The sequence below is a fragment of the Diaphorina citri genome, unplaced genomic scaffold (genome assembly GCF_000475195.1).
Source record: "Diaphorina citri unplaced genomic scaffold, Diaci psyllid genome assembly version 1.1 scaffold47, whole genome shotgun sequence".
In the NCBI taxonomy this organism is placed as follows: domain Eukaryota; kingdom Metazoa; phylum Arthropoda; class Insecta; order Hemiptera; family Psyllidae; genus Diaphorina; species Diaphorina citri.
In genome coordinates this window covers 131,986-151,006 of record NW_007377484.1, presented here as the reverse complement: position 1 = coordinate 151,006, position 19,021 = coordinate 131,986, and the positions used below count along the sequence as shown (strand labels likewise).

At 38.4% G+C, this 19,021-nt stretch overlaps 2 protein-coding genes and 2 non-coding genes across 4 annotated transcripts in view; 1 reads left to right on the top strand and 3 right to left on the bottom strand.

The window, feature by feature from the left end:
* Positions 1 to 112: 112 nt before the first annotated feature.
* On the top strand, positions 113 to 3,315 carry LOC103515042 (deleted in autism protein 1). The gene is made up of 5 exons (XM_008479961.3): positions 113 to 372; positions 1,117 to 1,731; positions 1,901 to 2,201; positions 2,430 to 2,557; positions 3,020 to 3,315. The coding sequence occupies exons 2-5, from the start codon at positions 1,171 to 1,173 to the stop codon at positions 3,212 to 3,214; spliced, it is 1,185 nt and encodes a 394-aa protein (XP_008478183.1). The 5' UTR covers positions 113 to 372; positions 1,117 to 1,170; the 3' UTR covers positions 3,215 to 3,315.
* Positions 3,316 to 3,959: 644 nt separating this feature from the next.
* LOC103515099 (dynein heavy chain 7, axonemal-like) overlaps positions 3,960 to 19,021 on the bottom strand; it is a 45,841-nt gene continuing 30,779 nt past the window's right edge. The window contains exons 38-53 of the mRNA XM_026827725.1: positions 18,617 to 18,845; positions 17,452 to 17,605; positions 17,125 to 17,149; positions 11,973 to 12,081; positions 11,396 to 11,587; positions 10,768 to 10,994; positions 10,088 to 10,266; positions 9,211 to 9,402; positions 8,024 to 8,207; positions 6,830 to 6,975; positions 6,317 to 6,469; positions 5,909 to 6,060; positions 5,469 to 5,688; positions 4,918 to 5,164; positions 4,284 to 4,435; positions 3,960 to 3,998 (exon numbers count right to left, since the gene is read on the bottom strand). Coding sequence (XP_026683526.1) covers positions 3,960 to 3,998; positions 4,284 to 4,435; positions 4,918 to 5,164; positions 5,469 to 5,688; positions 5,909 to 6,060; positions 6,317 to 6,469; positions 6,830 to 6,975; positions 8,024 to 8,207; positions 9,211 to 9,402; positions 10,088 to 10,266; positions 10,768 to 10,994; positions 11,396 to 11,587; positions 11,973 to 12,081; positions 17,125 to 17,149; positions 17,452 to 17,605; positions 18,617 to 18,845 — 2,600 coding nt within the window. The remainder of the gene's footprint in view (positions 3,999 to 4,283; positions 4,436 to 4,917; positions 5,165 to 5,468; positions 5,689 to 5,908; positions 6,061 to 6,316; positions 6,470 to 6,829; positions 6,976 to 8,023; positions 8,208 to 9,210; positions 9,403 to 10,087; positions 10,267 to 10,767; positions 10,995 to 11,395; positions 11,588 to 11,972; positions 12,082 to 17,124; positions 17,150 to 17,451; positions 17,606 to 18,616; positions 18,846 to 19,021) is intronic.
* On the bottom strand, positions 7,265 to 7,383 carry LOC113469863. The gene has a single exon (XR_003393150.1). It is a non-coding gene; the product is annotated as a 5S ribosomal RNA (ribosomal RNA).
* LOC113469864 lies at positions 17,710 to 17,828 on the bottom strand. Its single transcript, XR_003393152.1, has one exon. It is a non-coding gene; the product is annotated as a 5S ribosomal RNA (ribosomal RNA).

The following is a 19,021-nucleotide window of genomic DNA, read 5'->3' as shown; positions in this document are numbered from 1 at the left end:
ACCGGAAAATTTAATCAAAAACCGTTTCGTGTGAACGGACCTTATAAAGAAGTCTGTGCGCGCGAAATTTTAAATTTGTAAACAACTTTTCATCTTATCAGTTTTTGCAGCTCAGTGCAGTGCTGCAGTGCTTTCTTGCTATTTTCTACTTTTTTTTTACTGCAGATAGCACTTGTGACCTATAGAATCCTAGTTTTATCTCATTCTGGGTGTAAAGTTCAGTCTGAAAGCAGTGACAGATGTCTGATACGACCAACTAATTAAGCTGAGGATATGAGACAAAATGCTCTGACAATTCTCTGTCAAGTGCTTCAGTAAACAGCAACCTCTGATTTGGGTATGCCTATGAAATTAAATCCTCATGAAATCCTGGTAAGTAATTCTAGTGACAAGATGATTTGCTTGTGATACATAAGGCCTTGGGTTTGTTGCCCATCATCAACAAAATTGTACTTAACACTGAGCCATCACCTCAATCGGAACCATTTAGACCACTTTTCCTTCTGATGAGATGAGAGACATGTTCATGCTTTGACATAGACCACATGAGCCTAAAGGTGGATTTTCACCAACGCGATTTTCGCCGCGCAACAGAGTCGCGCGACAAAAATTGCATAGTGGAAACATGTCGCACGACACGAAAAAAAGTCGTGCAACCATGCGACTTCTATCTGATGAAAGTCGGTCCGGATCAAAGGAATGTTGCGTAGCAATGCCAGTGGAAACGTGTCGCGCGACTCTTCATTTTAGTTTGTTTTTTATTATGAGTGGGAGTGCTTTAATCTTAATAAAATTTTATTTTTTTTTATATAATTTTTATCACCCTATATCACGTTGAATACACAGCTTAAAAAAAAAATCAAAATATTTTTTAATTGCAAGTGAAAACAGGTCACGATTTTGTCGGGGAGTGCTTTAATTTTTAACAGGTCACGTCGCGCGACAAATGTTGCAAGTGAAAACAGGTCACGTCGTGTGACAGAGGTCGTGTTGGCGAAAATCCACCTTAATGCTAAATCTATTGGGTGTGTGTCATAGATGTAATATTAGTTTCATGTTTCATTGCTACAAAATAATGTTGAAAATTCGTGTTTTCCCTCTTTATATTGATTTCAGATCTGCAAGTGATGAGATAAAATTAAGTACTTACCTACTTCACAAATCATCATAATGAATGTCTACAGTACTATTGTACTCAATGGACTCATTGTCATCATCAGCTTCTATGTCTACAAGTCATACTCTGCCCTGAATATCATTGATTTAACCGAGCTCAATAAGTGTCCATTCTGCTATGGCAAAACAGCATGCACCAATTTATTCAACGGAAATATCAAAATGAACTCATCCACTTCCAACATATTTTACAACTTGATCAATTTGGTTTTGAATAGTAAAAATGTTTACTATGGTTCCTACAAACATCAGTCAAGCTACAAGGACATTGTAGTGAAAAAGCTTGCTAATGACAATGAGCTGAAAAACTTTGACACTTACATTCGTACACGATTTGGTGTGTACAGTAATTTTCAAAAGATGGAAAAGAATTTCAAAACTGAAATTAGTAAGTTCTTAACTACATCAACCAATGATGTGGATGTCAAGCTGAAACTTTGCCCTGATCCTCATGCCTTTGACATTTTGTTGCCTGATGGGCATGATTTAAGTTCTGAGGAATACATTCATTTCTACACAATGCTTTATGTCAACCCAGAACCCATTCTAATGCAGGTAAGTTAGGTACCTATTATTGTAGAACCTCAATGTACCAAACACAATTCAACTTAGAGAACAATTAGTTTATTGAAGCTATTGTATATTGAAGGGAAAGAGACTTTTTTATTACGTAGGTTAATATTCTGTGTCTATATATATATATAAAAAAAATTGTTTTTTCCAGATCTTAAATGCATCACACGGATGGCCAGTCCCTCACTTTTATGGAAGCTGTGGCCGTCTGGTTATTGTTGAGAACTGTGGCACTCGCATCAGCTCCCTCATGGACTCGGACTGGTGTCACCGAGCCAAACTAGCCAGAGACATTCTGCATCTGGCACACAACTTGACATATTTACATGATAGGTTGAGTGTATACTTGACAGATGTGTCATTGGACAATTTGGTTGTGTCAGAGGAGGGTGTAGTAAAGATAGTGGATTTGGAGCACACCATTGTTGTTGATAGACATCCAAGCAGTACAGGTAACGAGAATAAAAATATATTGGATTTTTTTTCTTGGCCAAAAGTTATCACAAGATGACAATATTTCATTAAAAAAAAAAAAAAAAAAAAAACAGTGGTTAAGTGGAAGAGCTCATGTAAGTGAGAACTCTGCCAAAAAAATCTTACTTTCCTGGTATTTGAACCTGTACCCTCCAGCTTACCAGCCCGCAGCTTGATGATTTGATCATTTATCACATTGATTTCAGACTTGCCTCAGTCCTGGTTTCTACCTCATCATTCCTATCATCAGTCTTGTGACAATTGCTTTGCTTACTCTGCTGATGAGGTGTGTGCTCATCGGATCAGTGATCACAACTTCTATGCTGTGTGTAAGGTAAGAAAATCACTTATAAATTTTGTAATTCAGTTCTTCTAGCTGGTTTGATTCCCACCTGAAGCAGTCTTTATTCCAAACAGATGAGGTTTTTTTTCTCGAAACGGTTGGCTTTCTGTTACCTGTCCTCTTTCTCTATTCGATTTTGGAATGATGAAACCTCCTCTCTTCTTACAGTATCAAAACCTTTCTATCTAAAAAGAAGAAAAAAAGTAGGTACCTACTACCCTACTACTAGATTTTAGCTCAATTCCCTTCACGGGAGAATGGGTGTCTCAAAGCCTTTTTCCTGTGTAATAATGGAGTTGCTGCTTCATGGGTTTGTCTCATGTCCTAACATGTCTAGCCCATAGTTACTATGTTCCTCATCAGATTGGCAAGCAGGGGATGTTGATGAAAAGAAGATCTCTTTCTTCATCTTGGTTGGTAGCTAAATTCACATCTTTTTTTTTCTCTTGTCAGGAGGTCCTCAGTAACACTACCACGTTGGGTCACCAGTGGCTCCTCCATTCTCCCCCTCCATCTTTACATGGCGAAACTTCACTTCTATCTTCTCTCATTGAATCCTGTGTTGATCCACCCCCGGGAGTATTGAGAAAAAATGTGGCTGCTCAGATCATTCAAACCATTGATCAAGCTCTCTTGGAAAAGTGTTGACATCGAACCGAGGACCTACTGTTTGGTAAACCATTGACCTGACTGATGGGTTTTGACATCGAACTCAGGACTTCCTGATTGGTAGGTTATGATAACCATGATGTGCTTCAGAAAATGAAAAAATTTTATTAAAAAAAAAAAAAAAAAAAAAAACAGTGGTTAAGTGGAAGAGCTCATGTAAGTGAGAACTCTGCCAAAAAAATCTTACTTTCCTGGTATTTGAACCTGTACCCTCCAGCTTACCAGCCCGCAGCTTGATGATTTGATCATTTATCACATTGATTTCAGACTTGCCTCAGTCCTGGTTTCTACCTCATCATTCCTATCATCAGTCTTGTGACAATTGCTTTGCTTACTCTGCTGATGAGGTGTGTGCTCATCGGATCAGTGATCACAACTTCTATGCTGTGTGTAAGGTAAGAAAATCACTTATAAATTTTGTAATTCAGTTCTTCTAGCTGGTTTGATTCCCACCTGAAGCAGTCTTTATTCCAAACAGATGAGGTTTTTTTTCTCGAAACGGTTGGCTTTCTGTTACCTGTCCTCTTTCTCTATTCGATTTTGGAATGATGAAACCTCCTCTCTTCTTACAGTATCAAAACCTTTCTATCTAAAAAGAAGAAAAAAAGTAGGTACCTACTACCCTACTACTAGATTTTAGCTCAATTCCCTTCACGGGAGAATGGGTGTCTCAAAGCCTTTTTCCTGTGTAATAATGGAGTTGCTGCTTCATGGGTTTGTCTCATCACCAGTACACATTGGGCGGCCCATGGTCATACCATTTCTGAAAACAGGAGAAAATTACTCTCTGACCTGGTCCCCTTTAGGTGCGTTTCTGAGAGTAACTTTACGTGACATTTCGCAAAATGTTGATGCCATAGATTCGTAGAAGCTTAACCCATAACCCATCCTTTAGGGCTGTTTGTCCCTACATCCAAGCCTCTAAGTTCTTGTAGGTTTATCGAAAACGAATAGGAAACACCACAGAAGAACACTGACTTGGACGCCGCCGCGCCGCACTGTTGGGGCATTTTTCTTCCGTGGTACGCCTTACGACGTTATGCGTTACCTGAAGGAACTCCAATCGATGTAGAAAGTCTTGCACATAACTCCCCAGTGGTTTCAGGGAAGGGTAAGACTTCTTAGCCCAGGCACCCGGGATTTTACCCACCACAATACTCTTGTACACTTCTTCCAGGTCAAATGACATCACAATGAGACCTGCCAAGCAAACGATTTACGATTACCAAACGCTTATTTTCCTTTCTCAATTTTCATGGTGACAGTGGTGGAAAAGAGGGAAATGGAACATTGCCTGATTTCAACCATTACCACTTGAAAATTGCGAAAGGAAAATAAGACTCATTACGATTTGAGTGTCTTCCTTTCGGAACTGAAGCGATTCCTATGGTTTACGGGCATACGGGCGCTATTACGCCAAAAGAGGGGAAACTCCGAAAGGAAAATACGGCTAAAACGTGAAAAAATATCTTTTTCTTAAGAGGTTTGATAGAGGGAACTGTAACTGCTAAGGTCTTATCATCCCGAAAGCGAAGAGAGAAGGAAGACAGGATAGGAGAAAGCCAGACGTTCCGAGAGCGAACCTTATCCCTTCAGAATAAAATTCGCCCTGGGCGGGAATCGAACCCAGGACCTAGCGCTTACAACGCAGCTACACTCCAAGCTAACTAGGCTGGCAATACCTTTGATGGCTTTCTGCACATTGGTCAAACTGTTTCGTATAGTTGTCAGCAGTACGTTGAATCGACCCATCTCCTGTACCAGGACCGTGTTCATGGATTGGGAATACATAGTGGGGTACTTCTCCAGGGCCTGCACCGTGTTGAAATTGGGGGGCAACTTCTGCAGGATGTCCGAGGTGACACGAATAATGAGGTCCTCGGTGGATTTGGCGTCCCCAGCACTGCCCCCAGCTTCCTGTGGCCCGAGGAGAAATTATTATTTATTGGAGGAGTAGGATAAGTCTAGTTGGGGGACTTCAAACAGGGAGTAAACCAGTAAACCAGCCTGAATTTCCCTTTGCTAAATAGCAAAGGTTGAGTGCGAAGGGCATCCACTCGTATGATAGACACAGGTTTGGTTTAGAAGTGGATAAGTATTATGCGATGAATTACAGTTAATTGATTGAGGTATGTAAGGTACGTACTTCTTTAACCACTCATTTTGGTCTTTATTGACTTTGAAAAAGGATTTGGTTCAATACTTATCGTTCTTCTTCGTCACCATCACTTACCGAATACTGATCCAGGAACATCTTCAACTGAACTAGACTGATCTTGAGATCTGTTTCATTGAACTGATACTGGATGTTCCAGCCTAGAGGTCCGAATTTGATTCTTTCCAAGATCAAAGCATGGAAGAAGCACAGATTGAAGAGGAGCTTACGAAACCGCTCCGGCTGCTGACAGGAGTTGTAGAACTCTGGATTGCTGATCGGGTCACTCAGGTAGGACCTGGGTGAAAAAGCAATAGGCCGGGATTAAGAAAGGCTTAAAATGCTTATAGTTTATAGTAATTCAAACTTCGGTTGTTCATCATTTCTCGACAGAGCGCTTAAAATGCTTATAGTTTATAGTAATTCAAACTTCGGTTGTTCATCATTTCTCGACAGAGTTGATTCTCTGAGGTTGACCTAAGACCATAAAACCGAAGGTGGCATACAAACCAACCCACCTGTTGATATTAGCTCGAAGACCTTTGGGCGGCTCATTAGTAATCTTGACTCCATTCTGTAGAACGCTCACTGGGAACAGATTGGACGGGTAGGACGTGAGCCACAGCCGAAAATCTGGGTGCGTGGTCTCTGGGCTGAGGCTCTCACACATCTGAGAACAAAAAAGGTTAATGAATCAATGCATTGAATTTAATTTAAGCCGCCGCAATTGAAGATTAAAGTTACATAACCACCAAACGAAGTTAACACTAAGTAGGCGAAAATCTGGGTGCGTGGTCTCTGGGCTGAGGCTCTCACACATCTGAGAACAAAAAAGGTTAATGAATCAATGCATTGAATTTATTTAAGCCGGCGCATTCGAAGATTAAAGTTACTTACCCACCAAACGAAGTTAACACTACACTTACCTTCTCCAGAACGGGCATCCAACTTTTGGCCAAGTGGCAGTTCTGCAGCAGGACCCAGTCTCCTTTTTTGAGCCCATCATTGATGAGTTTGACGGCGATAGGACCCTGGCCTTGACCCAAAGATAAGGCGCTAAACTTGCTTCCTCCAAAACCCTGGAATAAAAGTTATGATAAAGTTTATCATATCAGATTACGTACTACACGTACATACTCGTAAGTATCACAAGTAGAAAAGACCGGAGTAAAACGAGCAAAATCTATTGATTTTTAGGGGAGTTTGACTGTCAGAAACGATAACTTTTGAACGGCTTGAGCTAAAGATCTTCTAAAAAATATTGAAGTGAATGGGGGCCCAGCGACTCTTCTAGAACTCATCATCAGTATGAACGGCTTGAGCTAAAGATCTTCTAAAAAATATTGAAGTGAATGGGGGCCCAGCGGCTCTTCTAGAACTCATCATCAGTATCATCATTCATCACTTGCGTTGCTGTACCTTTAAATTATTATACAAACCATATCGTCAGCAAATTTGAGCAATACTGCTGTGGGATCTGCTCCTGGGGTTAGCAGGAATATTAGGGGCACGGTACAGACGGAATCGTTATAGGAGGAGACAATGTCAAATGGGGGAGGCTCCACAAACTTCTGACCCAGGTCATCTGGAAGGATCAGGAGAAAATGGCATTTTTACCGGATACTAGGTATTTACTCAAGATAAGTCATATGAAAATCTAGCCGAGTTCAGCCATTTCAATTGATGTTTACAAAAATATTAGTACCTACCCAAGTAGTTAAAAAATATTTTGCACTCAAAAAACTAGAGACGAGATATCATTGAAAAAATATAGAAAAATATTAGTACCTACCCAAGTAGTTAAAAAATATTTTGCACTCAAAAAACTAGAGACGAGATATCATTGAAAAAATATAGAAAAAAGTAAAAAGAAACGCCAACGTTACGTGGTGTTCCCAAGCGGTCACCCATCCAAGTACTATCCACGCTCAACGTTGCTTAACTTCAGTGATCGGACGAGAACTGGTGTATTCAACGTGATATGAACGTTGGCGAATTATGGTGAACAAATAACAATGTGTAAAGAAGCTGCATGTAATGTGTTGCACACTTGGGGATGTCATCCAACTTACACAGGTGAATTTGTAAGCTTGATTCGAGCCTTACATCCAATCGTGTGTGCTGACTGGGGTCCTATGAAAAAACATGGAGGAGAAGAGACGAAGTTACAAATGTTATTTCCGTATTCCGCTAGGTTGCGCTACAAATGCAATGTTTGAATTTCAGCGCCAAATACAAATACCTATCGTCCTATGAAAAAACATGGAGGAGAAGAGACGAAGTTACAAATGTTATTTCCGTATTCCGCTAGGTTGCGCTACAAATGCAATGTTTGTATTTCAGCGCCAAATACAAATACCTATTCAAGAAACTTGAGGTCGTGGTTATGTACCGGGTTGGGTTAGGCAAGGTTGGTAAACTAACCTTGCTTTTCAGTTACCACTCCTATGTCAAACTGTAGAAACAATAAACAGTGTCCTGTCTCAATCTAACCCGGTACATAACCACAACCTGACTTATCCGGAATCGGGCTGGATTATCTCTGGAACAAGCTCAATCCTGGATCTACTTCTGTAACTCAATCCTGAGTTATTCCGGATTGGAAATCTTCAAGCTTTTATCAGCACACTTACGAATGACAAAGTTTTGTATGGCAGGGACGACCTTATCAAACCGTATACACCGCAAGACACATAACTTCTGAAACACATCCAGCTTGTCTTGCCAGGGTTGTGGTAGGGGCGCATCCTGTGGCTGTTGTGCATCGTAGATCTGCTTCCACTCCTGATGTTTGGCGGTGAAATGGTCACGAATACCCTGAAATTGGAAATTGGTTTCATACTATGGTCTATTTTTCATGAGATTGTGGTCTGTACTTTCTCATCAGAGGACTTAGTATAAAAGATGAAGAATTGGTTTCATAGTATGGTCTATTTTTCATGAGATTGTGGTCTGTACTTTCTCATCAGAGGACTTAGTATAAAAGATGAATATTACTTATAATCTGATTTTACCTACTTATAGGCTGTAGTAGTGTCATCTTATTAGAATTAAATAGAATAGAAGAGATATGAAAAAAAAAAAAAAAAAAAAAAAAAAAAAAAAAAAAAAAAAAATATTGGTGAACCTTGTTTAGCAATAACAGAAGCTACTGTTAACCTTCCCTGAAAAAATAGAGCCAGCCAAGTTAGCTTGGTTGTTAGCGTGTCTGCCTTGTAAGCGGCAGGTCGGGGTTCGATATCCGCCTTCTCGGAATGGCTGGCTTTCTCCTATCGTGCATTCCTTCTCTCTCCGATTTCGGGACGATAAGACCTTAGCAGTTACAGTTCCCTCTATCAAACCTCTTTTTCTGACTGGGTTACTTATAATCTGATTTTACCTACTTATAGGCTGTAGTAGTGTCATCTTATTAGAATTAAATAGAATAGAAGAGATATACGAGTATACCCTGTTTATACTGCCAGAATGAGACTGAAGTGTCCCTTTACTCCAGCAGTCTAAACAAGGTCTTATGTATTTGGTACAGTTCAGTGATCGGACGAGAACTGGTGTATTCAACGTGATATGAACGTTGGCGAATTATGGTGAACAAATAACAATGTGTAAAGAAGCTGTAATGTGTTAAGAACACACTAATAAATTCAGCAGTTACCTATATGAAATTTAATGCCTTTGAAAAGGCGCGGTAACGTGTAGAACTCTGTACCCAGTTGTTTGGTACAGAATAAATTCAGCACTTACCTATATGAAATTTAATGCCTTTGAAAAGGCGCGGTAACGTGTAGAACTCTGTACCCAGTTAAGGGTCGAAAAATCTTACCTTGAATTCTTGCAATTCGTCAAGTCGGCACAGTTCATCCCAGGATTGAGTCACCATCCAGGTGGTTGGGTTTTTGTGTGGATTATCCAGACCCACTCCGCCGGTCAGAAGGAACATCCAATTCTCCATGGAAATGGTTTCTGCTTTAAAACGGAGGTTGACCGCGAGAATGAGAGAGAACAGAAGTTTGTCCTGAAATGATGCCAACAAAAGATGCAAGAAATTTGGATAAATAGCTATCGTATTATGAAGGTAATTATGTCGATTTTTAAAACAGCGCTGGGAAGATAGATGACAGTATGATAGATGGGGCTAATGTACTCTCAAAGCAAGAAAAGTATTTACTATAAACTATAACATTGAGACTAAGAACATTGAAAGACTATAACACCGAGTATGATAAAAGAACTGATCTCAGGGAGTAAGTAATTATGTCGATTTTTAAAACAGCGCTGGGAAGATAGATGACAGTATGATAGATGGGGCTAATGTGCTCTCAAAGCAAGAAAAGGTAATTATGTCGATTTTTAAAACAGCGCTGGGAAGATAGATGACAGTATGATAGATGGGGCTAATGTGCTCTCAAAGCAAGAAAAGTATATAGTTACTATAAACTATAACATTGAGACTAAGAACATTGAAAGACTATAACACCGAGTATGATAAAGAACTGATCTCAGGGAGTGTGGTATGCTGTACCTACATATCGTGTTTAACGTGACGAACGTAGCTATCTCACCATTAGTAAAACATGCTTCAAATTAAATTGATCTCAAGGGCAAGGCAATGCCTAAACCCTTGATAAATGGAGTGTGCCTGAAGGCATGTGATGTGTTCCAATCCACTCGACCCCAATGCCTACCTATTTCATTTTTACCTTTTCAAAAATACTGCGGCAAATGTTCGTATACAGAGAATAGGTAAAGTAACCGGACAGATCTTCGATGCGCTGCGGGACATTGTCGGCTTTCTCTGTGTTGTCGATAGCCATCCGGTACAGATTGTCAAACCACACGAGCGAATACTGGTACATCGGATCTATGTTGCCCAAGTTAGCTGTGGAATAGATGTTTGAAAATCATAAGCAAGAGTGCCAAGTGCTAATACTCCTACATAATGATATTTATTTATATGTAAAAAATATCACTAAAATTTCTCCTCTCCGCTCCGGTAGAGACCCTAGGATGCATGCAGCGTTTCCTCTCTAGATGGCCAGACTAATCTTTTGAACTAGGAAATGCTTGGAACGGGACTCTCCCGTGATATCTAATTGGTTTTTCTAAGTGCACAAACATGGGCTTTTCCATGTTAAAATAGCTACTTTTTTTTAAAACAAGTTTCCATTTATACTTGATCGACAAAAAACTCAGAACATACATTTTTCTTATAAATGGTATAGCCATCCGTATAAGCAGAGCTTGTGCCACTTGATGTTAAATTTCTACCCTCGCGTAACTTTAGATTTAATTTTTCTTATAAATGGTATAGCCATCCGTATAAGCAGAGCTTGTGCCACTTGATGTTAAATTTCTACCCTCGCGTAACTTTAGATTTTACCAATACAGAAGAAGAGCACCGTGGAATGAGCGGCAATGGGTGTATACTCCAGACGTGCTGCATCTATAGATTTCTCCGTGACTTCGGCCACAGCCTGCTTTTCCTGAATCTCGTTGGATAGCACTTTGGAGGAACTCAGCACTTGGATGGCACTTTCGTCTTCCAGAATGTTGCCTTCGGACGAGGAGAGGATTTGTAGAATTTTGTCTTCGATTTCTTTCAATTGCCTGAAATCCGAATTAGTTTTAATCAGAAGTCAATTAGTATGTTGTGTCATTTGGCAACCCAAACTTTGGGCAGCGCATCAATAAATTTTATTGGTTGTTTCTCTGCGTACATTGTGTCTATTGTATAATTCTTTTAAAGTTAAGGAATAAAATATAGAGGGTCCTAATTCTCAAACATACTAAAGCCCATAAAATTGCTACTCATAACTACTTAAAAATACGTATTGCACGTTAAAAACTCGTAATTCTCTGCGTACATTGTGTCTATTGTATAATTCTTTTAAAGTTAAGGAATAAAATATAGAGGGTCCTAATTCTCAAACATACTAAAGCTCATAAAATTGCTACTCATAACTACTTAAAAATACGTATTGCACGTTAAAAACTCGTAGGTTATTGACCTCTTATTGTCTGCGCCTTGGACAATGAGCTGATTCTTCTCTGCCTCCAGATCTGGTCTATCCTTCGCCACCACCGTTCCCAATAGCTGATCCGCCAAACCCACTGGTGTGATCATGAAGTTCAGCAGGGTCACTTTGACAGCGATTTCCGGGAGGTAGTGGGGATTTCTTAGCTTGGTCGTGATGTAAAATCTGCAAGTAAACCAATCTCTTATTGTTAAAGCCAATACGAAGAATACCTTCTCCTCTTTGTCTTCACGAGACACCACCACAAATCGAACGGACCTTCGGCGTGCAAGCCGAAGTGTGATACCCACTCGTCCTAAGAAATACAAATTTCACATTTTTTTTTTTTCAGTTAGGCGCTTTAACACTCTTGTGTCGTTCGCGCCGAAATTTCACATTGAATACGCAAATTCTCGAATGATTACTAAAGTTAAGCAACGATTTGCGTGATTGGTGACTAGAACATGACGTGCTGCTATTCCGTTGTGCACTCTGGCCACTGAAGAATTTCTTGTGCTTGATTATGTGTGTGACCAATCCCTTCTGCCAGAGAAAGCTACTCAAAACTCACTTGAAGTTGTCGTTGTACTCGATAACAGTATCTCCAAGCTTGATGGACCAGCCGGCTCCACTTTTGAAGATTTGCTTCATGAGCAGAGGCTCCAGCACGGCATCAAGTTGCTTTGTCAAGTTTCTCCAAACCGACGGTGTATCGGTTCTTGCCGTTCAACACTTCCCTGGGGAAAAATAGATAGTGAAAGTATCGAAATATTTTTATTGATAAGGGTCGTTTATAGTTCAGCCCTTTTATCTTTTCTTTCATCAGATTTTTTTTAACTCATGTAGGTACCTATTAGTAATGATTTAGAAACGAGTTTTCGTCAAATAACGTTAAGTTCAATTAACGGGACGCTAATTTTGGTAGCAAAAACTCTCTAATAACTAATAACGTAATAACACATGGTTTCTTCAAATTAATTTGATTCCAAGGGCAAGGAAATCCTAGACCCTTGACAAATGGAGTGTGCCTGAAGGCATGTGACCTGTTCCAGCATATCTCTCTCACAATTTTACTTTCGATAACACTTTAACCAAACTTACCTCTTCTATCCAGGCTAAAACAGTTTGGGTGAGTTGCGAGGGAGAGAACCCAGCCGACGTGGAGAACATGGGCACCCTCAGCTATTATCCTTGGAAAGGATTCCCCGGCTACTTCTTCCCATTCCAGAACACAGAAGGATACTTGGCACCTGTCATTGCGGTGCACTTCGAGTCACCTGCAAGTAAGTACGGATATTAGATTAGAGAAAAATGGCCCTTTATTATAAAATTGATACCTATTGGTCTGGCTGGGGGACGTTAAGCAGGGAGTAGACCAGCTTGGTCTGGCTGGGGTACTTTAAACGGGGAGTATACAAGCCTGAATTTCCCAATCATGTAGACTTTCATCTTTGCTACCTTGAGGGACATCGTGGATGCAGATGATAATTGGCTATGAAAGAAAAACAAAATCGGTTGTTAGTTGTTGTGACAAAGGGGGTAAACATTTTAGCATTTTACTGATTTACCCTACTGGCAATAGTTTCTCTTTTTTTCGGGAGCCCTGGTAAAATAAAAGTCAAATCACATTATGAGGCAGGACTTTTTTTTGTACTTTAACGGTTCCAGTTTGTCGCAATGGAGTGGAAAAAAGTCATTAAATGATGTTACAGAAAATGCCATTATCCCGTCAGCCCCTGCTTCTCCCTAGTCGTATTTTATTAGTGCTGACAATCGACACTAGGTGGTACTTTACAATATGTATGCCTTGTCGGTCGTATGAGAGTTTCAATTATTTGTGTTTCCGTACAATACAGTAGGTTGCCTGTAGCCCGTTCCACGAAAGTATGGACTAGGTAATGAAAAATACTAGTGGGCAGACAAGCTAAAGAAATAGCAAAGGTTGAGTGCGAAGGGCATCCACTCGTAAAATTTGAAGCCAAAACCAAATGTCAGCCCAAAGCAATGACCCTAGTTAGGGTTGATAGAGCTGACGAAAAACGCCGACCCCGTCTGTACACGGAAGAAAAAGAAGACTATAAAATTGATATTTGTACCTACTTATTACATCAATCTGAAGTATTGTCCCCAAATTCTTGCCGCATTCCTCTTATTAATTACATATTGCCAAATTATTATTTTTTTTTTGCGAATATAAATGAAACCCCTTTTTTCACCAACAGCTTTGAAACTTCTTTCACAGGTATTGAGAGTTTTTAGTTTGTTTGATAAAGCTTCAACGTCAGTGTATAACTTCTAAGGAGTGACGGGAGGTACTAAAAGTATTTTTCTCTGATTTTCGTTTCCAGTTGGTGTGTTGATAAACATCGAATGCAAAGCATGGGCACACAACATCCATCACGACCGGCATGAGAGAAGAGGATCCGTGCATTTCGAACTCATGATAGACTAAGATGAATCGGATTAACGATATATTGGGTGAAATAATATGGTGAAACAAGGAGTAAATATTAAAATGTAGAAGGGGGTGCAATGTTAATGAGATTGAAGAGAAGTTGGTTACTGAAAGGAGAAGAGACAAGCCACGAATATCTTGAGTCAGAGCACAAATGAAGGAAATGAACAAGATAAGAGAACCTATCTATCATATCTCAAGATACCAATGCAAGAGTGGTCTCAGTTGGAATAGTGTTATGCATGTAATTTCTTTTGGAAAATAAATTTGATAGATTTAACCCATTTTAGAATATAGCTGATCATATTTGAAAAATAAATTATATCATACATAGATTTGCAAGTTGTAAATTTGCAGCATTAAACTTCTCTAGAATTAAGTTTAAAACATGCAAGAGTGGTCTCAGTTGGAATAGTGTTATGCATGTAATTTCTTTTGGAAAATAAATTTGATAGATTTAACCCATTTTAGAATATGAATTAGAATATTAGCTGATCATATTTGAAAAATAAAATATATCATACATAGATTTGCAAGTTGTAAATTTGCAGCATTAAACTTCTCTAGAATAAAGTTTAAAACATCTGCTTCAATAAAAAGACATCTATTATGTAGCTTGATTCTAATAAAAGTGCAATTTTAGACATGTACGAGCGACGATAGTTCAAAAATATACGTATTTGTCAGTAGTAAACTAATTTCTGAAATCACCATCCAGATTTTTATCAAGGCCTGGAAATTAACTCATCAAGCGCTTTACCGACACTACATCTACAACTTACCAAACGTTTTGGAAATTATTGTATTTTATAAATACGCATTATCTCTTTCTCTATATTCTATTTCTCTCTCTTTTTTTAATTATAAAATAGACAATAGTGCTCATTTTAGGAGAAAAAAATTGACTATTTGTATGAAAACTGTTTTATGTAGTTAAATAAAAAAAATATAAACCTTTGCATTCTAGAATTTAAACAGTTACAATAGAAAAGGTTAATCCTACTCTCATGTTATTCTCCAACTGAAAAAATATTTAAAAAGGGACCAGAAACACTTGGCTAGTTATCCCGATAAAATAAGAGGCCTAGTGGCAATTGGGAAGATAAAATGTGGTTTTCGGTAATTTGTTGGAAGTGAAGCTAAAAAGACAAAACAGTTATTAAAAATTGATAACTGTCCGTCATGGACATGGGTACATAATTATGTACCTATACCTATTGATATAATTTTGTCTTTCCTTTTAATATTTTGAATGCATATTTCAATCATTCTTCTGTTGTATTTACAACAAGATATTGAAAATTTTCAAAAAATTATATACTTACCTAACAGTATTAAATATCTATCTAATATATAAATATACCTACCTACTTATACTAAAAACAATAATACTTTTAATCTTAGTCTTATAAAAAGTAATAGTCTCATACCAAAGAACTAAAATTGTTATCTTATGAATTGAAAACATTTTATTTTATTATACCATTTATTTTGTTGTTACCTAAATGTTATTTTGAATAACATTGCCAACCATGATTATTGGAAAATCATGTTGACAAATTGATTTTTCATATTGAAAAAGATAACTAAATTGTAAAATTTTGTTCAATGATATGCCATACAATATTATACCTAATTCATTGAGAGGAAAAGTGTAGTTTGATTTTCTGAAAACAATAAACGCACATCTCTACTAAATCAAAAAGAAAAAATATATATCAAACGCACTAAAATGCTTACTTAATTGTTTTTTGTACAAACAAACTCAACTATTGACTAACATCTCTGGAGGATCCCCAATTAAGATTCAAAATGCAAAGGTTTAGATTTGAATAGACAAAATAATTCTTTAATTTTTAAACTCTCAACTTTGTGTTATCTAATTAAAATGATCGATTTATTCTAGGTAAAATGTGACTAAACATTGCAAGATTTAATAATGAAACAGTTTGTAGAGAATCCTGGGGAAATAAAATGTTTTAAATGTCATAAGGGAGGAAAAATATGGATGTAAAACCAAATCCCAATTTTTAGTGGCACACCTTCTACAGCACTGACATAGTGTGCATATGTATACTGTATACCCTCCTTTAAGTACATGAATGTAAAATATTAATAACATTCTATAGGTGACACTTTCACCTTTATTGATTTAATTCTATGGAGTTAGGTACCTACATCATAAAGTGAAACTAGCGTTTTTGATGGGTTAAATGTCACCTAATAAAACAAGGCAAAACCTAATAGATTGAAAGTTTTCACAACACTGATCGATAGATCTGCAAAACCTAAACTTTTGATGGTTATTTTGTGGTATTGCTATAAGGTCAAATGAAATTACAAACACAAATGGGTATTTATTAATGCATAAATTAAATTAAATCTAAAAGGGAGGATAAAGAGAAGTAGAGGTATTTGGTCAGGCTAGAAATATGAAACATACCTAAACATTTTACATCCAAAACCATGCAAATTACACCACTTTTTTATGCTATGTTACTGTATTTTCATAGTCCTATTCATAGAAGTATAAATAAAAATAGAAATTATCTATTAATTATTTATTTTAATTTTATTTGTTTAATTTTTCTAAAAATTTAAAAATATTAAATGGATAAAAAAAATAAATAAAAGCTTTTTTTCTTTGCCATATTGTTGGTAATCTTATATTTTGTCTTATTATTTGCAACAACTGTACTTAAGAGTAAAATTAACTATTGGTCAGAATAAGACTTGAACCTATGAATTAATGGTAAGGGAGGGAGAGAAACACACAGAGAGAAATAGGGAATAAGGATAGAGAAAGAAAAGGAGGGAGGAAATTAAAGATGCTGTACAAATGTGTGAGAAAACAGGGGGGCATGGGTTCAACCCCTGCAAAGACACCTGCAGAATTTTTTTTAATGAACAAACTGAGTTCCATATTTCATCAGGAAAATCGATTTGATATTTATATAAAATCTGGTATTAGTGCATGTCCACAAAAGTAACCATGGACCATCACTGAGACCGTCAAACCTCACATCAGTGTGTCTACAACGGAGCCTGGAACCTCCTGTTCATTTAGATATGCTTGAAGGTTCTCTGTTGTGGACGCATCAAGTTCTTCTCCCACGTTTTCTAGGAGAACCTGTGAGCGTGATCCAAAGGAGACGTGTTTTTAGTTCCTTACTAGAATTCGCATAAGTTACAACTCACTAAAAACCGGTCTAGAAGTGGCTTATCTATTCGCACGGCATTGCGCCAGGCCAAGTTCCAGCATCAAGTTCTTCTCCCACGTTTTCTAGGAGAACCTGTGAGCGTGATCCAAAGGAGACGTGTTTTTAGTTCCTTACTAGAATTCGCACAAGTTACAACTCACTAAAAACCGGTCTAGAAGTGGCTTATCTATTCGCACGGCAGTGCGCTAGGCCAAGTTCCGGCCTCAGCATGCAGTGTGTTATTTTACACGAAATATTTTGCCGCTTTTTTACCCCTATCATAACTCCGTCATATACTTTTTCGGGAAATGTTTTGTCCCAGAACCCCTTCGGTAAATAGATTGACGGTGGGGAGTTCCAAAGTGGAATATACGTCAGTGCAGTCAAGTACTTGCCGGAAATCCGAACCCGATGGCGCCTTCCAGGATCCGCATATAATCCGTGTTGGATAATCGGATGACGTTCAGGCCGTTGGCTTTCTCCATGTTCTTGATCCACTTGTTGGCCTGTTCCTGAGGGTCGATCATGAGAGGCCATCGGCGGGAGTTCCTGACGAGAAAAAGCCAATTTCAATACTTGAATGATTTTGATGAAAAAAAAGGAATGAAAAAATTATTAAATAAAAGATCCCAAAGAAAAACAAAAAAGTTGGACGCCAATGTTACGTGGTGTTCCCAAGCGGTCACCCATCCAAGTACTATCCACGCTCAACGTTGCTTGACTTCAGTGATCGGACGAGAACTGGTGCATTCAACGTGATATGAACGTTGGCGAACCAATAAGTATAAAGAATGCTTTATAAAGAGCACAGCAATGTGTTCACGTCCTCGGAGGAGAAAGGTGTTAACTCCGTATACCGCTAGATCGCGCCACAAGTATTGTGTTTGAATTTTAACGCCAAAACTCGTGTGTCTTTCCGTGTTTAGCTCTTCTCTTTGAAAAAGCCTTCGTTTTCAATTTAAAGTTGGGATAAAATTTGTGTTATCATTTACTGTTCAACTGTCGTAATTTCTAAGAGATTGTGCTGCGATACTTCAACCACGCTCAACGTTGCTTAACTTCAGTGATCGGACGAGAACTGGTGTATTCAACGTGATATGAACGTTGGCGAACTAATGAGTATAAACAATGCTTTATAAAGAGCAATGTGTTCACGTCCTCGGAGGAGAAAGGTGTTAACTCCGTATACCGCTAGATCGCGCCACAAGTATTGTGTTTAACGCCAAAACTCGTGTGTCTTTCCGTGTTTAGCTCTTCTCTTTGAAAAAGCCTTCGTTTTCAATTTAAAGTTGGGATAAAATTTGCGTTATCATTTACTGTTCAACTGTCGTAATTTCGAAGAGATTGTGCTGCGATACTTCACACGTTCGCGCCTCCTAGAACGCTTGATTGTACAACTTTATATTTTACCTGAACAGTACAAGGTTCATTGGTTTCTTGCTCATATTGTTGAACTCGGTGAGGTATCGCTCTACGATGGTTCTCAGGTCTGATACTTCAAAAAATTCGATCAAAACTTAGCCAAACGTTAAATCTTCATTGAACCAAACAGGAACTCACTTGATGATGATACCGTTGTCGATCGAGAAGGAATCGCACGGGAGGCCAAATATATTCCAGGCCCGGATTTCAACTGGGTTTCCCATGACGGCGCCCAGTTGGAAGTCCTTCGTGCACACAATGTTACAGGCGGCCACCTCCTTAACCCAGGTGGACACTTGTTGCTGTCGAAATGCCACGGTGAATGGGCCCAAATACGCGACCACTCCTGCCGCGATGAGGACATCACCTAAAGGTAAGTAGCCCCGAAATTAGTTTTAGTACTATTATAGTTTTTTATTTACTAGCTTAAATTCTACTACTTGTTCCCTTCTACTAAAGTAACCTCTTGTTTGGGGTGCAATAATCCTTCATACTGGTCTACAGGAATTTCGTCAGAAAAGACCCTCATTTCAATGTTTTTTA

Bases quoted from the DNA above. Each gene is read 5' to 3' on its own strand.
- LOC103515042 (XM_008479961.3), top strand. From the start codon at position 1,171: ATGAATGTCTACAGTACTATTGTACTCAATGGACTCATTGTCATCATC. The intron at 1,732-1,900 runs GTAAGTTAGGTA...TGTTTTTTCCAG, and splicing joins CAGAACCCATTCTAATGCAG to ATCTTAAATGCATCACACGG. The intron at 2,558-3,019 runs GTAAGAAAATCA...TTCTCTTGTCAG, and splicing joins ACTTCTATGCTGTGTGTAAG to GAGGTCCTCAGTAACACTAC.